We start from the raw sequence: 24057 nt of genomic DNA on the forward strand, positions 1-24057 counted from the left end.
TCACAACAATACGCGGGATTACTTTTAAAAATTTTCTGTGAATCGCTGCTGAGGGTGCGGGTTATACACGAGAAAATATGGTATATGTTACAGGCAGAGCTGGAACGTAAACAAAATGTCATAATCATGCCACAGCGTGCCTGATTTCTGGTTTGTTTCGGTTGTAAGTCGACCCCCCAACTTCGAATTTCAAATTTAGATAAAACAGGTCGACCTACAATCGTGTAAATATGGTAATATGCCCAACTTGGAGCCACTGGTTTCATTTGAACTTTAGAAGTAGGAATCACAACATGCAAAATTCTTAAAAGTTATTTCTGAGTATTCAACAATAATTATATACAGAAAATAGGTCTCGAGCATTCATTTTCAGGCGTGCTGGTAGATATGAAGAAACATTTTAAAAATATAATAAACGTACGGCACAGCATCAATTAGCAGCCTTCCCTGAGCTCATCAACAAATAAATTTTAGAAGCTCTCTGTGCTTAAACCTTCATTATTGCATACCATGTACAATAGTACCTGTCGTTTTGTAGTCAAAACTGCAGTCTGCAAATATATAGGCAATTTAAAGTTATAGGCAATTTCAAAGTAAATTAACAACACTGTGATGAAACAAACGAATTATTAAGCTTCATTTAAAATAAACATATTATTCACTTTCAAACTGTCACTTATTAAGGTACAGGGGTAGTCAAAAGTTCTCAGGCCTCAAGGCCCGGCCAAGGAGCAGCAGCTCGCTGGTGTCGAGCGTGTGTGTGGAGGAAGGAGGGTGTTTCCCTCTCGCTTTTTTGCTCTCCTTGATAAGAAAGGGAGGTATAAACATGGTGCGTAATGTTCCCTCACTGTTTGCTCTTCGAATTTTACTACTGTGCAGCACTGCTTATTCCACTAAGATGTTCCAACTAGCCCTAACACAAGCTCTTCTGAATGCATTTCGGGCTTCGACCATGTTCGTATGCAGCGAATTGGCCTGCACAGACGTCTGAGAGAACTCTCGCAGTGCCAATGGAAAGTTAAGCGCACGATACTGTTCTTCAGGAAGCCGAAAACCCCGGTAATGTACACAGTGTCTGGCAAATGTGGCCGCAAGCATGATGCGTGAACACTGCCGCCTAGCTACACGCTGCACAGTAGTAAAATTCAAAGAGCGAACAGTGAGGGAACATTACGCACCATGTTTATACCTCCCTTTCTTATCAAGGAGAGCAAGAAAGCGAGAGGGAAACATACCCCCCCCCCCCTCCATGCACACACTCGACGCCAGCGTGCACCAAGGCGTGATTGCGATAACAGCGCCGTAATAGCAGCGAGCTGCCGCTCCTCGGCCAGGGCGTTGAGGCCTGGGAACTTTCGACCACCCCTGTACATTGTGACCTTTCAAAAGAACTTTCTTCATTTGATTTTAACACAATGATTTCATGGTTATTTTTTTAAATATCTTGATTTGACAGTGATATTTCATGAAAAATGGGGCTTCGCAACAGAAGTTAGTTTCTAAAAGTAACAGTTAAGTACACAGCCTAATCTGGAAGAAAGAAAGGTGCATAAAACTTTGTGCTTATCCATAATAAAATACAGTAGACTCTCAGTAAACGAAAATCTCTTATTAAAGGAACTGTTGTTTAAATGGAACAACTGCCTCTGATATGATTGGTTTCGTACTTGTATTCTGCAACCCTGCTCACCTCTCAGTAAACGGAATTCCTGTTCAATAGAACATATTTTCCTGGTCCCTTCAGGTTCCGTTTAATGAGAGTCTACTGTAATTGTCAGGTTTCAAGGATATTTTCATGGGCTGTTAACAAGCAGTTTCCACAGTATTCTACACTGCAACACATACTGGAGGTATATTACTCCAAATGTCTGAAGTTTCTTTCAACAATGCTTTGCTGAAAGTCAGCTCAGGCGATACCAGGCGACTTATCAACCACAAGATCAACTATAAAGAAAGATGAACTGACATCTTTGCACTTACCAGTGTCGATGATAGTCTCGACAGCTGAGCCTAACAGGGAAGCCCGCTTTATCTCATTCAGGTGTGTGTCCGACCAGTAGATCATGCGTCGTTTGGAATCAAAATCCAGCTTCACTGCGTGAATAACCTGCGCAGCAAGATGAGAATCCCAGATTACTAGGTGGATGAATTCGCTGGGTTTATGGAATTAAACATTGAAATTATGAAGTTTAACATCTATAAACTGCACAGCATTATGATGGATGCCACAGCGGCCGGCTCCAGTTTATGTTTCACCAATTGGAGTTCATTAACAAGCACGCAAAGCACAGTAAACTTAGGTTTTTGCATTCTGCCCTTCTCAGAATGCAGATGCAGCAGCCAGGAATCAAACCTGTGGCAACATGCTCAGCAGCCTGATTCCATAGCCATTGAGCCACCGTGGCAGGTTTTTTTCTTTTTTAATGAAATTCTATTCAATCACAGTATTTACAATTCTGCTGGAAAGTGAGTTGTGTTATCTACAAGGCTGTAAATGTATATTTGAATCCTGCCATCACAAAGGTAAATTTTTTTTGAGCTGGTAGGCACAACTATGCAATTTTACGCAAGGCATGCAATGCGGTGGCACATTGGCCAAGAAAATGTCACCAAAAATCCGGCAATAGAGAAAAATTAACATTTTATAGGTACCTTGGGAGAACTGAAGGGTGGAATGACGTGGTAGTATGGCATATCAAGGTCAACGCCTCTAATTTCGTTGGGCCTCGAAAAAAGCAGGACACGCTCCATGCCTGAAATAAGATGAAAAGCTTGCATAAGATTTCCGTCTGCATTTCCATGAATGCAATGGTGTGAAGTACGGAATGAAAGACAACAAACATGTGGGAAATCACCGCATATAGACCTGACACAGCAGACTAAAAAAAAACTCACTGTGGCATGTCCTGCCATCGTCTCCGAGGCGCATCAGATGTGGGCAGTTGCACTTGTAAGTGTTGTTGAAGCTCAGGAGGCAGAGGTGAGAGCAGCCACCATTGTTGGCAGCACAGCCGTTCTTGCCGTTGCCTGTTCACACAAAGAAAAGAACCCCGCAAGCAAATTAATGATTGTTTTTTTCACGCATATAACATCCATACAACATATGCCTGCAACTAGAATCATAAATACGTAAAACAGGATCTCCTTGTACATATGTAATAGAAATAACTAGGCTTGTGCAAATATCAGATTTTTGGTTTGAAATGAAATTGAAGCGAGTGATAATTAGTACTGGATAATTTCAAAGCAAATGTGAATACTAGCTAAGGTTTGAATTGCAGTAGGGTGTAAGTTATAAGCGGTAAAATAAGTCATGTTTTAAGATTCACCATATAGCCCGTATAACACGCTTTCAAACATTAAAAATAAAATTATTCGGGGTGCTGGTACTTATATGCACACTTAGCTCTGAACTATGGTCTTGTGACAGTGCTGATTTCCCTTGACGAGGCAGTTTCATGGCATAACTAATATCAAAATAAAATGAAATGAAAAATGACATCGGTTGCAATTTAATAAGAAAGTTGCTTTTCCTCACCATGCAATTTCATTTACATAAAGTTTACATAAAGCCATGCTTTTACGTGCTTAAAAAACAAATCAACAATACTACCTTTTGGTTGCCTTGATGGGTGGAATACTTGAATGTCAAAAGGTTGTATAGCAGCCTTCTGCACTATCTGAACATCAGAGCCATTCCACTTGTTGCACTGCAAGGCAAAGAAAATTTGGCTAAGATCTGGTAAGAAAATTCAGCAAACAGTCCTGAAGCTTACAGTACACTCGGCTAAGCGCTACCACTCTCCAACTCCAACTGAGACTGCAACAATGCGGAGCCTGCTCTTGATCTGAGCCAGAGAAATTGTGTCCAAGGCAAACATGAAGTTGCTCACAAGAGAAACCAAAAACCAGGAGGGGAAACAAATCACTGCGTCTTTTGTTGCAAAGAAGGTGCAAAGGTGCCGAGGAACCATCATGCATACAGTTTCAATTGACTTCTTGCCAGAACAAAAGCTGCAGGAGTCACACGATCAGATTTTGGTTGAGCTCCGAGGCTGGAGGTGACAGCACCTCAGAATGCTCAGAGCAGGAGCGTGGTGCTCTCAAAGGACGAGCCGAATGTGACGCATGTCACCAGAGTGCTCGAAAACTACCTGCTGTTTGTTCCATTAGTTTTTTTTATACATGCCAAGCTTCTCCACATGCATCATGAAGTCAATGAAAAAAAGCAGAAAATCTAGTAGCAGCGTAAGAGCACACAGAGGCTTGTTATAAGAGCTGCATATAACTGCATGTAACTGCATGGACCACATTACATTCGTTGCATGGACAATACCATCTGAGAATGATACTTAATTTAGGGGACCATTTCTTGGGCACTACAATATGACACAAGGCTAGCAGATGTTTAGACCAATGCAGTATATAAAGCAATATATAAAGCAGTCTACATGACAGTCAACTTGTCCTGAAGACTATGCAAGTCGGGTATAATCTTGAAAGCTTTTCTCAATAACTGTGATAGTAATCCAATATAGTAAATAGCCCGACCCCAAATCTGGAGCCGATAAGTTACCCAAGTCTTGATTCTAGGATCACTGGCATTGTGCCAACATGTTTATGACATCTTGGAGTTACCTTGCACCATTCTTGACATATCCACATACGTTTGTAAACAATCTGCTGTCTTCAATTGCAATTTTCTGCACACACAAGTCTCTCATGATCGTAGTATTTCATTCCAGTTAGGCTTAGTACTTGCCTTTAGTAAAAGAAAGAAAAGGGGAAATAAAGGCAAAACTAAGGCCCTCACTCGTATGACTGAGTTGGTCCTCCAGTCAGTCCAGTAAACATAGTTGCCAAACAGGGTAATGGCAAATGGGTGCGAGAGTGTCTCGTGGCCTCGCAGGATTTCGTGGTAGTCCGAACCATCGTAGCGTGACGTGTGCACAGAGTCGGATCGGGCATCAATCCAGTAGATGCGCAGTGCCACGAAGTCCAGCGTGAGTCCGTTGGGCCATGCCCCACCCTGAGTGACTTCGTCAATACGCAGTACCACACGCCGACCGTCACCACTCATGGATGCCTGCTCAATACGCGGCGCTTCCTTGTCCCAGTCTGTCCAGAACATTAACCTGCGGTAACAAAGCCCGCGGATGTCAAAAGAATGTCAAGCCATCCTCGCAAATTGTCTCAATTAAACATGTCAACATTAATATGTCTCGCTACAACAGGAACAAAAGGGCAACAGCTCACCCATATCTAGGATCAAGGACAATGGCTCGGGGACTTTCCATGTTTCCTGCAACCAGGGTTCTTCGGAAGCTACCATTCAGTTTGGCCACTTCGATCTGGTCGAGGTTACTCTCCACCCAATACAGATTCTCGCCTATCCAGTCTACAGCAAGACCTTCAGCTGTCGCCAGGCCAGTCTCCACAACCACTTCGATACTTGAGAGACCTTACATGTAAAGTCAGAAGAACATAAGGATGAAATTAAGCAATTAAGTAAGTCAATATTCCTCCAATATACACCTATCATAACCTTGTAAAGATATCACAAATGTGCCAACATAAATGCACAAAGACTACGCAAATCCCTGCAGCGCACTCTTGCTTCCCGATTAATTTTGACACCTACCTATATGGTGGTAAACACTGAAAACAATGGCCACCGTTAACAATTTCCAGCACTAATCATTGCTAATACTCAATCTCATGGATCGCATAAGTAGGCTGAATGTTTTATTACATTGTGCGTGTGTCCTACTCCTATACACGGAGGCATTAACAAACACTTCAAAAGGTGAAATACCGTATTTACATGATTTTAGATTGAGCCATTTTATCTACATTTGAAATCCGAAGTTAGGGAGGTTGACTTACAATAGAAACGGAAACTAGTAACGCCAGTTACGGCAGGAGAAACTAGAAATCAGGGACGCTGTGGCATGGTTATGAAATTACGTTGGCGTTGCGACTCTACCTGTAATATATACCGTATTTTCTCGCGTATAACCGGCACTCTCAGCAATGATCCGCAGAAAATTTTCTAAGAATGATCTCCACGCATTGCCGCAGCTCCCCTGCATAGCTGTGAAGCACTGCCATAAAGCCACCTATGGTGCGATCTTGTACGCACTCCAAATAAACACGGAGGCGTGGCATTACATCCAGCCGCACGCAAATGGCCCATGTGAACAGCGACAGACGTCACGGCCCTGCATTGACCAATCGCGTGCGGTCACGTGCGGCTGGATGTAATGCCACGCCTCCGTGCTTATTTTGGAACTCGTACAAGATCGCACCACTAGCCACCTTTGCGCACTGGAATCCGCGTTTTTTGTCTTGACTTTACAAAACACGTTGCGGGGCTAGTTGGCGATACAATCATATTTAAAATATTCCAGCGCTACTTTTTACGAGGACAGGTCAGAGAAGTGTGTAACAGGATGGGCACTGAGTACAACTATAGAGTCAGTCAACCTGTAGTCAGTCCCGAGTAAATAAGTTTCCTTTATGAAATGTGCTCATGCTTTTCTTTTTGCCATGTTATGTGGGGGGCGGTCGACCTACATTCAACTCAACTTACAATCGTGTAAATACGACACTAACAGAAAATTGCACAATCAAGCTATACAAAGCCTCCAAAGGAAGACATGAAAAACGTCAAGATGAAGACGTCAGAATGTGAAGACGTCAAAAATCAATAGGACAAATTTACTCACTTCCCGAGATGATCGAGCCCCTGTAGATCTTGTCATCCACTACGTCTGTCCAATAAAGCATGTCACCAGAGTCCGAGTGATAGAAGTCTAGCGCGATGGTGTTCTTGAGGCCCGTAATGAGTGCACGTAGAGACATGGTGTTCAAATCTACACTCCTCAGTTCATGTCGATTGGAGAAGATGACATAAGGTGTTGCTGGGTCTGTAGAAAGAGCAACACATCCAGTCATTAACAATGCCTGGAAGTGCATTTTAATGGCTTCAAAGTAGTTGTAAGTGAATAGTAAGTAACCAATAAAGTAATTGGCAATGTTGCCGGCCTGGTAACAACGGCATTTGCTTACTAGCAGCCTGCGAATAAGCACCTAAGCAGATGATGCATGCGTCCAGTCATTAGATGGTATTATGCTAGCCCAAATACGTCATATTCATCATCTTTCAGTGCCACAAGACCAGCCGTGGGTGATGCCAAAATAAATAAACCTCAATGGTTCACACAATAAACCGACGTAAAAAGCGAAGCGACACATACTCAAAAAGTGTTTCCGAGTCCCTTACCAGTGCTTTTGCAGGTAAACATGTCTGAGGCAAGTTCATAGCCTTTCTCACATGTACACTTGTGCGAGTGCTTCAGCTGAAAGCATTTCTGGCTGCATACACCCCATTGGGAGCATGGCTTCTTGTCTGAAAACAAACAAATGTGATCAATCTTACACAAATGCGCTACAGCACTTGTAAAAACAAGTTAGCCTTAATGGGAACTTCCCTCTACTAATTATTACAGTAGAAAAGTAGTCCTCAATTATACAACCAATAATACAGCAACTGCCTACCTGTGCATGACCGGCCGTTGATGGCGAGCTGCAAACCATCTCTACAGTAGCATGTCTTGCCATATGGTGTGGGTCGACAGAAGTCTTCACAGTCATTGGGAGTACACAGGCCTTCATCTGAAAAAAAAAAATTAATATTTATATAAAACACACACATGGCTATGAAGTGTCAGCCGCATAATTGATGCACGTTCAGTGGTTCACGCCATTGATAAACCAACTAACAGTAACCATCCGCAAAAAAGATGTCCTAAGTCCAGTCTAGTGCAGATCATATTCTATGCAGTATTTACATAGATAGGCATTTCCTCTTTTCATAATTAATATTTTGTAATGATACTGACAACATGGGCATGACAACATGCCCCTTGTACGAGGTATTTCAAGTCTTAAGAAGTGTCTAAGGTGCAAAACAGCACACTTCCTTTGTTGATGCTCAATACTTTTACACTTAACAGACAGTCACAGTTATGTTCATGTGTCTATTCAGTAAGCAAGTTTGCCTTTTTAAATACACATGCATGCGTCATGACTAAAACTTAATTGTAATATCATGCACATTTTGTAAAGAATCTACCTGTAAAATGTTTCATACAAACCTACCAAATAAATTAAATGATTACTTTACAATTTATGATGCTGCTTGACATTATCTTAACTGTAACATGTTTCCCTGCTCTCTACCACTGTGGATTGAACCTCGGTTGGTACAAATCAGGCACATTCCAACCAAACCAAGCCTGTACACTGTAAGCTAGACAGAATTGTTTGAGCAAGGTCAAGGCAGCTCTCACTGCCTCAATGTAGAACTCTCGGCTTCTACTCCAAGGGATCTATGTTTGAATGTTAACTTGGACGTGTTTCTGCCATTTTCCTTTGGAGATATTTATATGACACCAGCTACACATATTACCTAAAAAAAAACAGGACGTAAAGCTCGTAACAGTCCCTTCAGCAAATGATAAAATATAGTGCATGCTTACCACAGAGGCCACCCTCATCTGAGCCATCCTTGCAATCTGGGACCTTGTCACAAAGGCGAGTGACCTCTATGCAGCGAGTGTTGTTGTCACATGTGTGGCTGGGCTTGGGGCACTTGAGGTGAGACACAGATGCTGCAAAACAAGTGTGTTCACATTAGGCATAAGGAACTGCTTCTGATCCCTGCCTGCACTCGAAAATGGCCAAACAAGCAGGAGTTACAACCCTGCATTGTGTGCCTGTTGTATGTTGGTTACTGCTTTAAATTTTGCAAAACACAAAGCTTTTTGCTTCTACTTGATGTTTCATATTTCTAAACACTAACCAGACAAACTCAACACAACTTACTACATGAAGGCTTCAGAGCTAAGTTATTAAAGTATGCATGCTCTGCCTGTTAACCACTACACTCAACATAGTTCTATTCTTTCACTCCGATGGTACTAACATAAAAGAGCTCTAATAGTAATGGTGTCTATAAGAGGCGTAATCAAAAACATTCGAAAACTATGGAACTGTTGGCAGTTATGGTAAACTGGCCATGTGCAAATGAGTGTGACACAGTTAATAAACTTATAGCTTCAAAAATGTGTTACAAAACATGTCGAAAGGGATGGTGCCAGCATCGACAGCCTCTATGAAGTAAATGCGTAGCTTCACTTGATCCCAATGTTTGTGTGCCTTCACGTCTCACAATGTTTGTGTGCCTTCAAGGACTCACAGTCAACAGCACACAGGCACGCCATTAACACAAGACATCCCACTAACTGCAGCTCGCACAGCAATGCACAGAAATTGCACTCACTGCAGTTCTTTTCATCAGAGTTGTCCATGCAGTCATGGTCGCTGTCACAAACAAACTGAACTGGAACGCACTCCTGCCGGTTCTCACAAAGGAATTCATTCGAAGAGCAGTTTACATTGCCTACAAGGAGAAAGCAAGAAGATTACCATTCCGTTGCAAAAATGCATGAGTTTCTTTCACTCTCATATGTGCAATACAAGTATTTTCAAATATGAAGTAAAAATGTGTGCCTAGCTTGAAATATCACATCAGAAATTGGATAATAAAGGTAGTTGTACTCGTTTACAGTTACTGTATCACAATACAATGTTCAATCATTAATGCACATTTCATCACACCACGAAGGAAGTTCATCACCAAGTCCAGTAAGTAAGTTCTACAACTGCACACTTGCCTCCTAGCTACACAAAAAAACACAATGCATCTCCTGTCTGATCGTTATATATCACTTCTGAACCACAATTTCCTATCAATCATTGCGACAGCCTCGTGCTCCCTTTCCAAGCACGCTCTCAGAACAGTAGCACTGTAAGGTTGTTTTTTAAACACCATGAATAATCTAGCAAGCCATAACCGTTAAAGCTTTTTGCGGTAAATGCCACTCACCACATCCTTTCTCATCGCTTCTGTCAAGGCAGTCGGGTTTTCCATCGCAATGCCAGCTTTTTGGCACACACTGGCCGTCGCCGCAGCCAAACTGGTCTTTGTGGCAAGGCGGCACGTTGGTGCTGTTGCGGCTTCCCGCTGTCAAAAATGACAAAAAAGAGGGGGACATATACTATATATGACTCTGCATCTAAATAAAAGGCTGCTAATAAACTGAGAGGCTGCAAACTTTGGGTTCTCTAAATGACAATTTGTATTAGGTTGTCCCAAGGTCAGAGAAGACAAATTTGCAAATCCATACATTTGAAATTGTTACAACAGCAATGATGCTTTTAAAACAAAATGCCTTAATCATGCACGCTATTTTCAGCTCACGAATTCTAAAATACATGCATAACTTGCATCAACGAAATATGAAATAACCTTCATGTACAGCCTTGTTTTGTTGACATGTTACGTATAAACAGAAGAAATGCCGTCTACATATATTGTGTCCATATTAAGATTTCACTAATCCATATTGCTACCATTAACACGTTAGTCAATGAAAAGATAAAGGTGATGAGTAGTAACAAAACCAGGTAATTTGCAGAGCCTGAGCGTGCATGCGAACTATATAGAGAAAGCAGCGTACTGCAGTTGGCTTCGTCCGAGCCATCTTGACAGTCCCAGACACCATTGCAGACAAGGGCATCCCAGATGCAGTGACCAGTGCCGCACCGGTGGCCACGGTCACAGGACACAGCGGCACAATCCTTTTCGTCTGACCCATCCCTACAGTCGTCATCCACGTCACACACGTAGTCAAGGGGAATGCAGCGCTGGTTGCTGCACCGGAACTCAGTCACATCGCACTCTGGGTACACTGCACGTCAAAAGGCAGAGGTATTCAATGTCACAACAGACACTGGCAGTCAGAAATGAAACAGGTCACTGACCAGAGTATAAAACAATGAAATTTCAAGTATCGTACGGATCCTTCATCCCCATCGGTATGAAACTTGAAATTACATTTCCTCTTAGTGATGCATCTGATGTACAGTGCCCAGGAAGTGTTGCCACCCTGTGGGGATCCAGGAATTCTTTTTTTCTTGTGCCTTTGATCATCAGTTTCAATTCCAAGGTCTGCGTGGGCATTCCAAGGTTTGTCCAAGCATAAACAAGCATGGGCACTCGGCGGTATGTTTGATTTCCTCCCGCAGGCGGTTCCCATTTGTAGCGCTTGTACAAAACAGATGTCGATCTACTTTCTAATGTCTAAAAAAGTTACCGCTTAATGCTTGCTCATTTATTGCCCACAAGGCGCACGATTGCAGCTGTTCACGTGCAAGGCGCTGGTATATACAAACGATGCCATCATATACAAACGATGCTATCGTACCTGCGCCTTATCTGTCTAAAGAATTGCACCTGCTACCTTCGAATCCGAAGGTTGCAGGTTCAGTCCCTGCCAGCAGCAAGTTGTCCTTTCGTCCACTTTAGTTTCTTCACATCTATATCACAATTAGTACGATGATACACTTAAAAGAGTACAATTAACGTCCCCTGTACTTTCCTTGGCTTTATTATCTGCTGCTTTCTTCCATTATGATTCAAATGGAGATATTATTAAGTATAAGCAATGCATCTGTACCTAGGAAAAATAGTTTTTTTTTGTCACTTTATGGTCACTCTGAAAGTCTTAGAGTAAATTTTTTTTTTTAAAGAGGCCACTCTGAAGATTTTAAGTCTCCAATAAAAAAAAATCGACCCTGGAGAGTCACATACGGCAAAACAATATGACCCTCAAAGAGTTGCGAAACATGCGGTAATTAATTTTTTCAGAGCACACTCACGTACCAATACATTTTCTAGGCTCTTGAGGGCTTCACATTTCATTTGAAGCAAAAGAATGACAACAGAAAAATATTATTGCGATAGCAATTATATGGACACTCGATGGATTTTTGCCGTCGCCGTCATGTCCCAGATATGTATATGAATGAATATATATAAAAAAGGCACAAAGAAAAATAAAACAGAAGAAAAAAAATTCCGAAGTACCCGACCAGGGGTTCGAACCAGCGACCCCTCACTCCCCAGCGTGCTGCATTAGACAACTCAACCACACGCCATGCATGCGCTGGCAAAATAACGGCGAGCTATTTATGTTCTACGTTTACAGCTGGTGGTACGCAGACCTCAGAGGATCTTGAGCATGCTTTCTATCACGCAACGCTCCTACATTTTCTTTCAATTTGAAAACTGCCCTTGAGACGTGCAAAAAAAAAAAAAAGAACACTGGGCACACCTTACGTCAGACGCCCCCGTGTGGCAGGAGACGCAGAGGGGTCACTCCACGCACCGCAGTTTAAAAGAAAAAATCACCATCTCCGCTAAAGGGGACCACGAGGCGATGCGAAGCAACGTTTCGGCATGTCGAGCCCACGTTTCAGAGGGGAAGTGGAGAGGGGGGAGTGAGAGAGGGGAGAGGGGAAGTGGGAGAGGAGGTGTGTGGAGAGGGTTCGCGCATGCGCAGTAAGGGTGGTCATGCTGCACACCACCACCACCACCGGTTTGAACTCTGCCATAAGATGCTTCGCATCTAAAAGAAATATGTAAGAGTGTCTGATTCTCCATTGTCGAAACGCAGTCTTGGCCAATTCCCCAGAGTGGGTACGTGCCATAATTTTGAGGAAACAAACAAACAAACAAAGAATGTCGACACTTGCAGCACGTTGCTCAAGCACAAAGACGTAAAAACTGTGACAGTTGTTAGTTCACGCTTGTCCTGTGTATACCTGTGCGTTGATTTCGGGCGTCCTTCTTTGGGCTTCAGCGGCAAGCTGCAAGTATCGAGCTGCTTGTCGTTCTTCATGTGACATTCCAATTTCTTGTTATCGCATTCATTGCTTCGCCCTTGCGGCGAAACTGTGGCTTTTTGTGTCAGTACCCCTTATGAGCCAGCACAAGACATGCAAAGGCACTTACCACAGCCTTCGTGCTCGTCCGAAGTGTCCCCTTCACCACAGTCCAAGTCAGAGTCGCACGTCCAGCTGTGAGGTATGCATTTTCCAGTCACCTTGCAAGTGTATTGCGCTGCACTGCACGTCGTGTCTGCGATTTAAACAGAGGGAACTTTGAATTCCAGGAAAAGGTACAGACGCCGTTATAACAAAGTGCTCGGGATCGTAAAAGTCATGCACCATAACGCTTGTAGTATGGCCCGAGCACAACAAATGCTTTGTCGTACAGTCCAGTTTCTTGTAGAGGCATTCGACCGTCCTACTGCAGATATAAAATTGTAGGAACAAGTTCCTTTTTTTTTAACACCCTTAGAAAAGATTAGATGTACCCATAGCTGCTTCTGTTAGATGCAAAAGTAATGCTAGGATTACCCCACAAAAGTGCACAAACTCAATTATTTCAGCACTAGAACACAGATACTTGTACAGTCACCACACTCCTTCATTTACTATAAGGATTACAAACAAAAAAAATTTGGGAGATTAGCAGAATTTCCAGCCACTACACATCACATGCAGTGAATAGCTAAACTTTTGATACACATGAGAAAAACACAAACACCTGTATTTGCCTCAAAGCTTTTGTGTTCATGTTCTTGCACATCTATATAATTAAAGGAGGACCTCATTAAGCAACATCTGATGGGACTGGGACAATATGTTCTACTTAGCAAGAGTTTCCATTACCGAGGGGGGCAGCAGTAAAAAAAAACCAAATTGGAAGCAGCTGTTCCTTTTAAGCAGCAATTCTGTTTAAAAGCAATTTCCATTTACCAAGATTCTACTGAACACATAACAGGCATTCTGATCAGTCATTTTCATGTCCACATGTCAACTTGTGCTGATGGTACTTCGCAGTGTTTTCAGCCCTGTAGAGTAGTAGTTCCATTAGTTAGCACACAAGGTAATACTAGCAAAATTTCCCAGAAAAGCAGCTGCGTTCAACTACTTTCTTGCATCATTTGCGCAAGGACACGCAGTGTAATGTGTGAATGAAAAGTCCGACAAGTACATCAGACTAAATATTTTTATAAAACTGCTACATGCACATAACAAATAAGAATCAAATGCCGCTTACTTCTGCACTTGGACGTTGGCTCTTCATCCGAGCCGTCGACGCAGTCACGTTCCCCATCACAGACCCAGTGCAAGGAGATGCATCGGTTGGCGTCACACCGGAACTGGTCTTCCTGACAGGTCACTTTCTCTGCACAGCACCAGGAAAATGCAAAGTTGGCACTCACTGGCAAGCACGGCCTGATGCGGTCAATTGAATACCTGTCACCATCAAAGTCAGAATCAAAAATGAATTAAACTGTCTAGAACATTGACCACACGAGTGCAGTACCAGAAGACCGGAAAGATCGCAACGTGCTGTCACCCATCCATTTGTGTTTGTGTGTTGTGTGCCAAGTCTAACCTGCATTCTGTATTTGATGCAAATATTACTTGCACTGTATCCACTGAGCTACGACAGGGTTCACGAATGTAAACAATGCAATATGATGGGTACTTATTCAATTAATTATTTATCCACTGTGTGGGCGCATTGTATGCAGATGTTTCTGCACACTACTCATGAGCATAAAATGCACATGTTGGAAAGTAAAGTAACACGAGCTACAGAGAAAGGAAACGTGACTGAACACACATGCTACTTGATAGATCAAGATAAACTGAAAAAGAACTTTCCACAATCGAACGGGCCCTGTAATACCTTTCAGAAAAGTGCAAAATGGTTCATTAACATCAGCTGTCCTCAATTACAGTTGAACCCCTTTATAAGAGGCACGCATGGGGGAGAAATTCTTGCCTGTTATATGAGGTGTCTCTTATAAGCAGGGTACTAAGTTATGCATTTTCCTATCAACCCTTACTTTCATGTAGCACACTGGTGTCTCTTATACCCCACGTGTCTCTTATATCAGTGCCTCTTATAAAGGGGTTCAACTGTACAAGCCAACGCGTATGTGCGTAAACATGTCTGCCGTTTCCACCCATCATTGTATCAAGATTTTACATCGGTACGATCTCGCAACCATGTGCTACAACTCCCTTACCACACCATTTGATCTCAGAAGTCCTAATATCAGCACAGTGTTATTTTCCTCTATCCCTGAATGGTGATAATGCCTCACTGGTAATGAGGGTTTGCTTTTGTTCTTTTTTGATAATTTTCCGCTCAGTCACAGCATCAAAAAAATATCCAGCCCATTACAATCTTTTTCAAAAGAAGATAAAGGGCACACAAAAATACGAGAGGAGTTGCAAGGGTTTCAGGAAGCAACAGCAGGCAAATTTTTTAAAAGAAATTGTAGGCTCCTCGCTGTGAAGTACAAAAATATCGCTAAGCACGAATTTTGGTGACGATAATGTGCTGTGATGAAATCGGTTTCATCGAGGCGTTCAAAAAAATATGACAGGGTCCTTCAATCTATAAATTCCAGAAACTCGGCTTACCACAGATCCCAGATGGTGAAGAGTCCTCATCAGAGTTGTCACCACAGTCGTTGTCGCCATCACAAAGATAGCGTTTATCGATGCACCGCTGGTTGGTTTTGCACTCAAATTCACCCTCACGACACCGTGAAGGCTCCGTATAGTTCGCCGAGCCTTTAAAAAAAATCAGGAACACAAAATAAGACCTTGCATCTCACGGAAACAATGTAAAATCTGAAAACCAGCGTACCCAACAGAGACATCTTGGCCTGTGATGCTTACATGGGTTCTGGGGAATGGAACTTCTAATACCCTTTCAGGCTTTAATGTGAGTGCAAAAAGCACAAATAAAACTACCTGGCTTTAATGAGAGTGCAGAAAGCTAAGCATGTGCAAATATTTAGGCACTTTGAATATTCGAACGAATATTACAGTATTAGAATTCGCTTCAGCACGAATTTAAATTATTCAAAACTTTGAAGTATTCGGAATGAACGAATAGGCATTTATATCATTAAAGGGGTCATGAAGCACCCCTTGAGCTTGTAGAAAAAACACATCCTGCGGAAAGCTGACACGGCTATGAACTGCTCTGCCAAATATTACAGTCGTGCGCGCCGCGTAAAGGCCACAAGCGGAGCGCGAAGTTGCCGTTTCCCCAGGCGCCCTCTTTTCAAACAGAGCCCGGTTCTCACTCTCGTCGGTGGGCGGGGCGTCTGTCAGTTTACGTCGTGGATCTGTCAGTTTACGTCGCAAGAGACATAGCATGCTTATTGGCCGATAGCCGACGTAAATCGAGAGCGGCGTTCGGATCAGATGCGCTTCTTGCCACGGGGTGCCGCCACTTGCCGGCGCCGCATTCCTCAGTACACGGTAGCCGCACTCGCGCAAGCGAATCACAGCGGGAGAGCGATCGCGTTTCATGACGCGCGCTGACGTAACTTCTTTCCCCCGTGTCATCCCTCCCTGTCTAGCCTCCAGTGCGCTCGTCGGCACGAGAAAAGAGAGAAAGCGCTGGGAGCGTGCGCCAAACCCCTGTAACTCCGCTGATTCTTGACGGATTAGAGAAATTTTTGCGGCAATCGATTCGGGAGGCAGTAAACTCCGATACTAAGGTCATTAGATCATTACTTGGAAAAGTGGTGCATGACCCCTTTAAACTGCATGTAACCCCCTGTAAAGGTGGTTTCACTGCAGCGCAAGAATGCTATGCCGTGAAAACACCTATTCAAAAAAATCCGCACTGCCGCGAAGCCCACTTATAGGTTAGATGAACATATTACCCTCACATCGATCACTTGTTTTTTAAGAGTAAGAGCTTGTTATATGGACTTATATGCACTAAGTATAGTTAACTTCAAAACGTAACATATCTTAGTGGTTATCATTAGCATCCTACTGAAATTCAGATCCTGCTACTATTCAAAGTTGCTTCCACTTCACTACAAACCGAAGAACTGGCATTCGCACATGCCTTTTTCCAATCTTGAAAAATATTGTGCAGGTTAGTTGGGTCATGAAAAATATGCTCATTTTTCTTGATAATATGTAATATATACTATTTGAACTATTCAATTCGAAATTATCCGACCAAATCACTATTCGCTTCAAGCATGAAATTTACTATTCGCATATCCCTACTAAAAGCATAAATAAAACTATCTAGAAAGGAGGTGGTGAAGTGCACTCTCCACTGGCTGCGTCAGCTCTCATTACACAGCTGTATATTGCTTTGTATTACATAACGCATCATCATTGGACATGGCATGCTATCACATGACTGCACCTTGTAGGCAAGTGTACATCTAGGCAAAGAATTCTTAAATTGTACACGCAAGCTAAATATGTGTCTTCATTGTGAATTTCACCAGATGGTCTAGGGCAGCGATGACACTAAGTTGCACAAAATGCCGTAAACAATGGAAACTTTTATTTTCCAGCAAGCTGCAAATGAAATCCATACAGGCTCCTTTGTTATGTGAACTTTCCCTGCATGAGATTTTTCTCTTTCCTGCATATTTCTGTGGCACTTTCTTACTTAAAGGGACCCTGAAACGGTTTTGACGATCCTGTACGAACACACTGGGCCAGTAGAGCAAGTCCTAAGGATCATTTACAGACCGATTTAAGCTCTGTGCGTAAACTGTGTAATTTATTACAAGGCTTTAAAGCTGCGAATCGTCACCGATCACAGCGGCTCAGCCAAACGCGTTTTCAAACCGCCCACTTCTAGTGCACGTCATCTTGGAAGCGCGACGTCACGCAGGCGGCTGATCTGATTGGATATGTCCAGTCCATGTCACTGAACCTCCTGTGGGCAGCGAGCGTCGTCTGCCTGTGTTACAACGTGCTCCGTGTTGACGTGAGCTGAGCGACAGTGTTTATCTCGAGGTTTCTTTTCTTGGACACAATGAATTGCCCTAGCCGTGTTGTGTACCACATATCTAGCAATTGGTGACTTGTAAAGCTGCGACATCGTGCAATGTTTGTGAGGCATCTGGCGAGCGGAACACCTTCAGCTCGTCGCTGCGATGAGGGTCGCGCTCTCACTATCCGTTCAACGCCACAATCCACGTGTCTACAGCTGTAACTTCACCCATAAAGACACAACCACATCGCCCGTGTTTACGCTTATCGGTGATCTTCTCGAATTCCTTTTGTTTGTCCGCATGCTTTTGCAGGTTGTCGCCGTACCGGAGAATAAAATAAGATCAGCTGGTAGTGTGGCGGCACCTGTCGGAGCAGATATCAACCACTCCGCGAGCTTCGTCTTTGTTGCCAAACGGTATGCTGCCGGGCACACTGGGCCTCCAAGATTGCGCACAACCTGTCGGCACGCAATATCGGAGGTCATGACTGGGCGAAGCTCAAACCGTCGAGTGCGCTCATGAGAGCGCTGCGATCGGCGAAGATGCCAGCGTGTCTGTGAGTTGAGGGTGCAAGACAGTGGTGAGGAGGAGGGTATAGATATAATTGTCTGTAGCGGCCTTGGTACACGGTGCATCGCTTAATTTCTGGTGCGAATTATTTGGGGATGCTCTTGCCTAAACGCTGACAAAACTTTAAAAAACTGTTTCAGGGTCCCTTTAAGCCACGGTCTCTTGGTTTTACCAAAAACGCTGCACCCCAGGAGAGCATTCAATTCATGGGAAACTAAACAGTGTCTGAACTGTGCTCCTTAAGGAATTCAGCGCAGAGTAAAGAAGCGCTTTGCCTGAAGTTTTCTTGGCTACGAGAAAATTGAGCAAATGCAGTCTTACGGTGGCACGTAATGTTGTCAGTGGCCAGGTAATAGCCGTCCCCGCAAGCACACGAGTGACCCTCGGGAATAGACAAGCACAGCTGTGAGCAGCCACCATTGTCACTGCTGCAACCGCTGCCAGCTGCAAATTTGACAGAGGGAAAAAAATGGCGTTGGCACGCTTTGAAAACCTAAGTTTTCACCAAGCTATTAAGATGCAACTTAATCAACCAACGGATAAAAAGAACAGAAAATATTGTTGAAAAGCGAGTGAGAAAAGACAACACCAGGGAAACTGCCTTGCAAATAATTTGTTCACCCCTGTCATTTTTGTCAACTTAGTTTTTCTCTTTCTTGCTACTTAACGACATGAGCTGAGCTACACGTTTGCGAGCTTTCGATCCTCCATTTTCGCGGTATTTTTCCACATAAAATAGTTTTTTTTTTCTATTTCCCAACACAAAATAAAAGGAGAGAGGTGGACATTTCACTACAATGTAAAACATCAGACCTGCTAACTCCAAATGATGCCCAGCACATCAGCTCCACTGTTCATGCCCAGTGTACGCTTTCAGCTGTGTGTATGTGTACAAAGCCAGTCAACAAACAGCAATATATAGCTGAATCCCTTCAGAACAAAAATGAGAGGGCTTGTAAAGAGATTTTGGTTGTCAACAAACTTTGTAGATGTAAAATTTATAAATGACCAAGAAACGTGTTTTGTGACAGGAAGGTTTTCTTTAGAAAGACTGGACACCAAGGCACTCTCGTTGAAGTCTGAGCACACTTTACACGCTATGACAAAAGTGATGTCAGAGTGAACCGTATTATTAGCCATCTCATCACGTCCCCCCATCCTTCCCCACCCGACGTGCAATTTTGGGGGGGGTCGACCTGCATTCGAGTCTATTTAAAATCATGTAAATACGGTAATTCCTATGCTTGTTCCTCATTCAAAATACAGTATCAGATTTTAATAATTAATGCATATTAACAAGTGGGAACCAGAGAGCGTAAAACTTAAGAAACCGATGTTGTCACAGAGACTACTCATTCAGTATTGACAACCAGTGCAATGCACTTACTTGATTGCGATGCCTCATCGAAGAAACGCAGTTCAAAGAGGGGTGGGTTTTCAGTCTTGAGTTTAGTGATGTTCTTTGAAACGGTGTCAAAACGAAGGATGTGGCCCTTCTGGAACTCAGTCCAGTAGATGTAGTTTCCGAAGTGGGCCAGGCCATATGGGTGGTCCAAGTGCTCGCCTTCTACCAGCACCTTAGTCGAACAAAACAAGGGAGTTTTGAAATTAATAAACATAAGAAAAATAAAGTTGAGTGATCGTTTCATGATGTTACAGTCAGAACTTTGCCATCACCATTTGCAACAGAGAACCAACCTTAGCTGATGCTCAACTTGAGGACAATGCATGAAAACTTTGTCAGTACTCCTTCAAAACTAACGGTCTATTAGGCTTAATACTCTGGCAAAGTAAACCGTTAGGGGAGTGTACATTTGGATTCCAATGAATGTACTGAGCTTCTTTTATGATAAACTTATGGTAATTTGAATAGATTTTCAAAGTCCCTTTATGTTCATCTTAAAAGGGTGAGTCCACTGCAGTGGGAACAGATATTCAGGTGGGGAGCAAAATTAAGTTCTGGGATTTTACGTGCCAAAACCATGATATGATTATGAGACACAGCGTAATGGGGGAGTTCAAATCAATTTTGTCTTCTTGGGGTTCTTTAACGTGCACCTAAATCTAAGTATACTTGTGTGTTTCCACCATTTGCCCCAATCGAAATGAGGCTGCTGTGGCCGGGAATCAAACCAGCGTCCTGCAGACTTAAGGGGGGACGTGGCAATGAAAACTAGCTTTGTTATTTATGGAGATAAAGTGATGAAATTTGGCATGCAGATGTGATATGTTGTGCTGATATCATAACTGAAATCGGTTTTGAGCTATCTGTTGTAGTTTTTGAGTTACACCACTTGATAGACTCTCATTGTCATCCCAAAATTAATTAATGAATTAGACATAAGTTCATCAAGATTTTTGCATAAGGATATTCACAAGGGCCCATTCCGTGCCTTAATGCTATTGGTTTATTTTTTAATGTTCAAATGAGCACACACAAATATTTTTGAGATTTCTTGTACATATTGTCTTACTAACAACTTTTACAAAAAGCCAATTATAAAAATCTGTATGATACGCAGACAAATATGGACAGCTTTACGGCACTCACCAATGTCTCAGGATCTAAGCACAGAAAACGGAATGGTTATATCTTTATTTGTTGTGAAATGGCACAGGGATGACAGACAGCAACTGTTAAAAAAATGAAAGCTGAGAAAATGGAGCTCAAAGAAAATGGAGCTAAAAGCTAAGAAAATGGAACTCGGAAGGAAGCTGGTTTTATTTTTCATTGGAGAAATGCAGCTTTGCGGCTATCTTGAGCTCTATCTGTCCTCTTTATGATGACACCAATATGGTGGCACTGTGCCAAGGGAAAACTTTAGATTTGCATTTTCTAAAGCCCAATTTTCTCATAGTTTTCGATGACAGCACACTAGTAAAATGCTTTTTTTTTCAACTTCTACTGCTTATTTTGGTCTAATATTTCACCATGACTTAAAACATGGTCTCAGGATTGCAGAAAAAAATAAATTGAAAAATTGAAAAATTTGACCAAATTTACCATTCCCATTGCCACGTCCCCCCTTAAGGACATAATCAAAGGAGGCCAGTGGCGTAGCCAAGGGGGGGCACACCGGGCCCCTGCCCCCCCCCCCCCCCACCCCCCCCCCGAAATTTTTTTGCCATGGCATACAGAACACAAAATGACTCTCGACCCCATCTGCCTGCCCGATCCCCACTTCAGATCAAGGTGTCCCCCCCGAAAAAAATTTCTGCCTACGCCTCTGAAGGAGGCAGCCCTAATTAAGAGTCCAGCACAATCTAAAGCAAACATCAGGTGGCGATAATGTAACATGCCAACAATGGCAAAGCACAACTCACCTCGCGCCCCTTGCCATCAAGGCCGATGCGCTCAATGCGATGGAAGTACACATCGCACCAGTAGAGCTGGCGGTTAGCGTAGTCTATGCTCAGGCCGTTTGGCCAGTGCAGGTCTTGCGAGACAAACACCTCGCGGTGTGAACCGTCCATGTATGTCCTCTCTATTTTTCCACCATCCCGGCCATCACCCGGTGGATACGGTTCAGTTGACCAGTCAGACCAGTACATGTACCTGAAAGAGAACAGCAGAGGACGTCTGTTAAATAAAAAGGACGCTGTTCTAACATATCCTTAAGCGGGTTTCAACACTTCAAGCAAGCAGACGATTATTTTACTGGACAGACAATTTTGTAAGCTCGCTCTGACCTTCGGTAGCAACTGTCTCCCTACAACACAGTCAATGTGCAACTTTTCACACTCCCTGTGGTCCACAGAATCATCCAAAAAATTGGGTAGTTGAGAAAACAAACATGATTTTTTACAGCTCTCAAGACCAGCCACTAATTTACTAGACTTATCAGTGCCTGTACTGTGGTAGGCGGCAATGAGTGCGCACACGTATAATTAAGAAGCACCTATCAGGAAATATTCTATGACAGTGGACCCTTTTCATTTTTGGTATGCTTTACCGCATTGCGTTGTGTATGCTTGACCGCGTAAGACCACTGCATTGCGAGAAAGCAGACTTTTAAAAAATCGCTATGGCTGCCGGTTTATTGGTGCACTAATATAGTGCTGGTTCCAAGCTGTGAGATAATCAACATGGTATCAGATTTAACTAAAAAGCCATTTTTGGTCATCAACCCTCGTAAACTGTCAGGACAATCTACCTGTGCGGGGTTTTAGCATCCAAAATTTCAGTTGTTCTCAAACATTGGTCGTATGGCACACGTAATGGTGCAGCAAAGGTGTCATAGTCAGGCATGTCCAAAAATCACATCAATAAACATCTGCTAGTTTTCCGTACATACCATACTTTTGCATGCACTAGTACAAGTAAAACTCGTCTGGTTAACCTCCCGGCCTTTCCTTGCTTCTCTCTCTCTCTCTCTGACAAAATTATTTCTTCGGCTTCTGCTTCATAAAATTTGTGCCAGTTTGTTTACAAAAACGGGAAAGCTGCTTGCTGTTATACATGTGTGCGTAATCACGAATATCCCCCATTTTCCTACTTGTTCCTAATGAAATGTATTTAGTAATGTAAGTTATACGCAGGGACAAGTAATAAACACTCAATAAGCCAAGTCTTTCTACCACACATTCTATCGTAGACTTGTGCAGCTACTTTACTGAGTGAGCAGTATTGTGTGTGCACTGTGCTGAAACACACTCAGCTATGTACAGTTGAACCAAACTGGTATATTCATACTTGAGTACATCAATTATGGTGCCAACATGCACATTAAAGGGATACTAAAGGCAAATAAACATTTATGTCGGAGTGAAAGGTCAATGTTTGAGAATGTCTAAAACGTCAATATTATCAATAGCAGTGCTCTAGTAATCGAGAAATTAAGGTAAATGTAGGACACTATATGCGTCACCAGTGGGACGTTTTGGAATAAGCCCGATGATGTCAAGAGTCCCGAGCACAAATCATCACTAGTATTCCAGCTACTTATGATAAAAAAAAAGAACATTCCGAGCATTGCAAGACGTAATAAAATGCTGCTTGTGCGTTTCTGTTTGATTCATGGAAAAAAGAGCTTGACGTCACAGTGGAGAGCGGCGCGGGTTGTGCAAAAGTTCCGTTTTCGTAGGGCTGCTCCCCACTCGTGCTGTCGCATCTCAGTGGTAGTTTCATTGCCGCGTACTGCTGCGTGTGCCTAGCACACTCATGAAAGTCGCTCTAACGAAAAGTTCGACAAAATGCTGTGTCCATGTGATATTGCGTAATGTGCCCTTCAGAGCAGAAACCACTGCGTCTGCTGCCGGGCAGTAAAGGTGGGCAATGTTGGGCAAGGCGAATGCTACGTCAGGAGGCCTTTTCAGACACGCGATGTGAAGTGCGCTAACGCTGTGCGGACCACTAAAACGTGATTTTCATTCAAAATAAGCGTTTCCTTGGCACAAAACAAGCACTACGAGGTTTCTAGAATGCTATTTCAACAATCAACGTTGACTTAACATTTGCCTTTAGTGTCCCTTTAAAGAGTGAGAAAGTGCCCTTACCCTCTCTTGGGGTCGACCACAATGGCTCTCGGATGTGACATGTTGAGAGAGACAAGCTGCCGGCGCAGTGTGGAATTGTCCAGTCGTGCAACCCAGATGCCCAGATGACCCTCATCGGTCCAATACAGGTTGCGGCCAGCCCAGTCCACAGCCAGACCCTCACAGTTGTTCAGGCCTAAAGAGAAAATGTACAGTATAAATAGCGTGCAAAATGAAGGTGGTAGAG

General features: G+C 43.0%; 1 protein-coding gene across 1 annotated transcript in view; it reads right to left on the reverse strand.

Annotated features, from left to right (window-relative positions):
* Positions 1-24057, reverse strand: part of LOC119387755 (low-density lipoprotein receptor-related protein 1) — a gene marked incomplete in the record, with an annotated part of 115342 nt that overhangs the window by 63202 nt on the left and 28083 nt on the right. The window contains 20 exon segments of the mRNA XM_037655263.2: positions 1981-2107; positions 2653-2753; positions 2896-3027; positions 3614-3710; positions 4814-5135; positions 5257-5461; positions 6729-6929; positions 7286-7411; positions 7561-7677; positions 8544-8675; positions 9347-9466; positions 9953-10090; positions 10587-10817; positions 12923-13048; positions 14036-14164; positions 15418-15570; positions 18657-18779; positions 19723-19912; positions 21660-21891; positions 23832-24006. Of these exon segments, the coding sequence (XP_037511191.1) occupies positions 1981-2107; positions 2653-2753; positions 2896-3027; positions 3614-3710; positions 4814-5135; positions 5257-5461; positions 6729-6929; positions 7286-7411; positions 7561-7677; positions 8544-8675; positions 9347-9466; positions 9953-10090; positions 10587-10817; positions 12923-13048; positions 14036-14164; positions 15418-15570; positions 18657-18779; positions 19723-19912; positions 21660-21891; positions 23832-24006 (3177 nt within the window).

The sequence above is a fragment of the Rhipicephalus sanguineus genome, chromosome 3 (assembly GCF_013339695.2).
Source record: "Rhipicephalus sanguineus isolate Rsan-2018 chromosome 3, BIME_Rsan_1.4, whole genome shotgun sequence".
Classification (NCBI taxonomy): domain Eukaryota; kingdom Metazoa; phylum Arthropoda; class Arachnida; order Ixodida; family Ixodidae; genus Rhipicephalus; species Rhipicephalus sanguineus.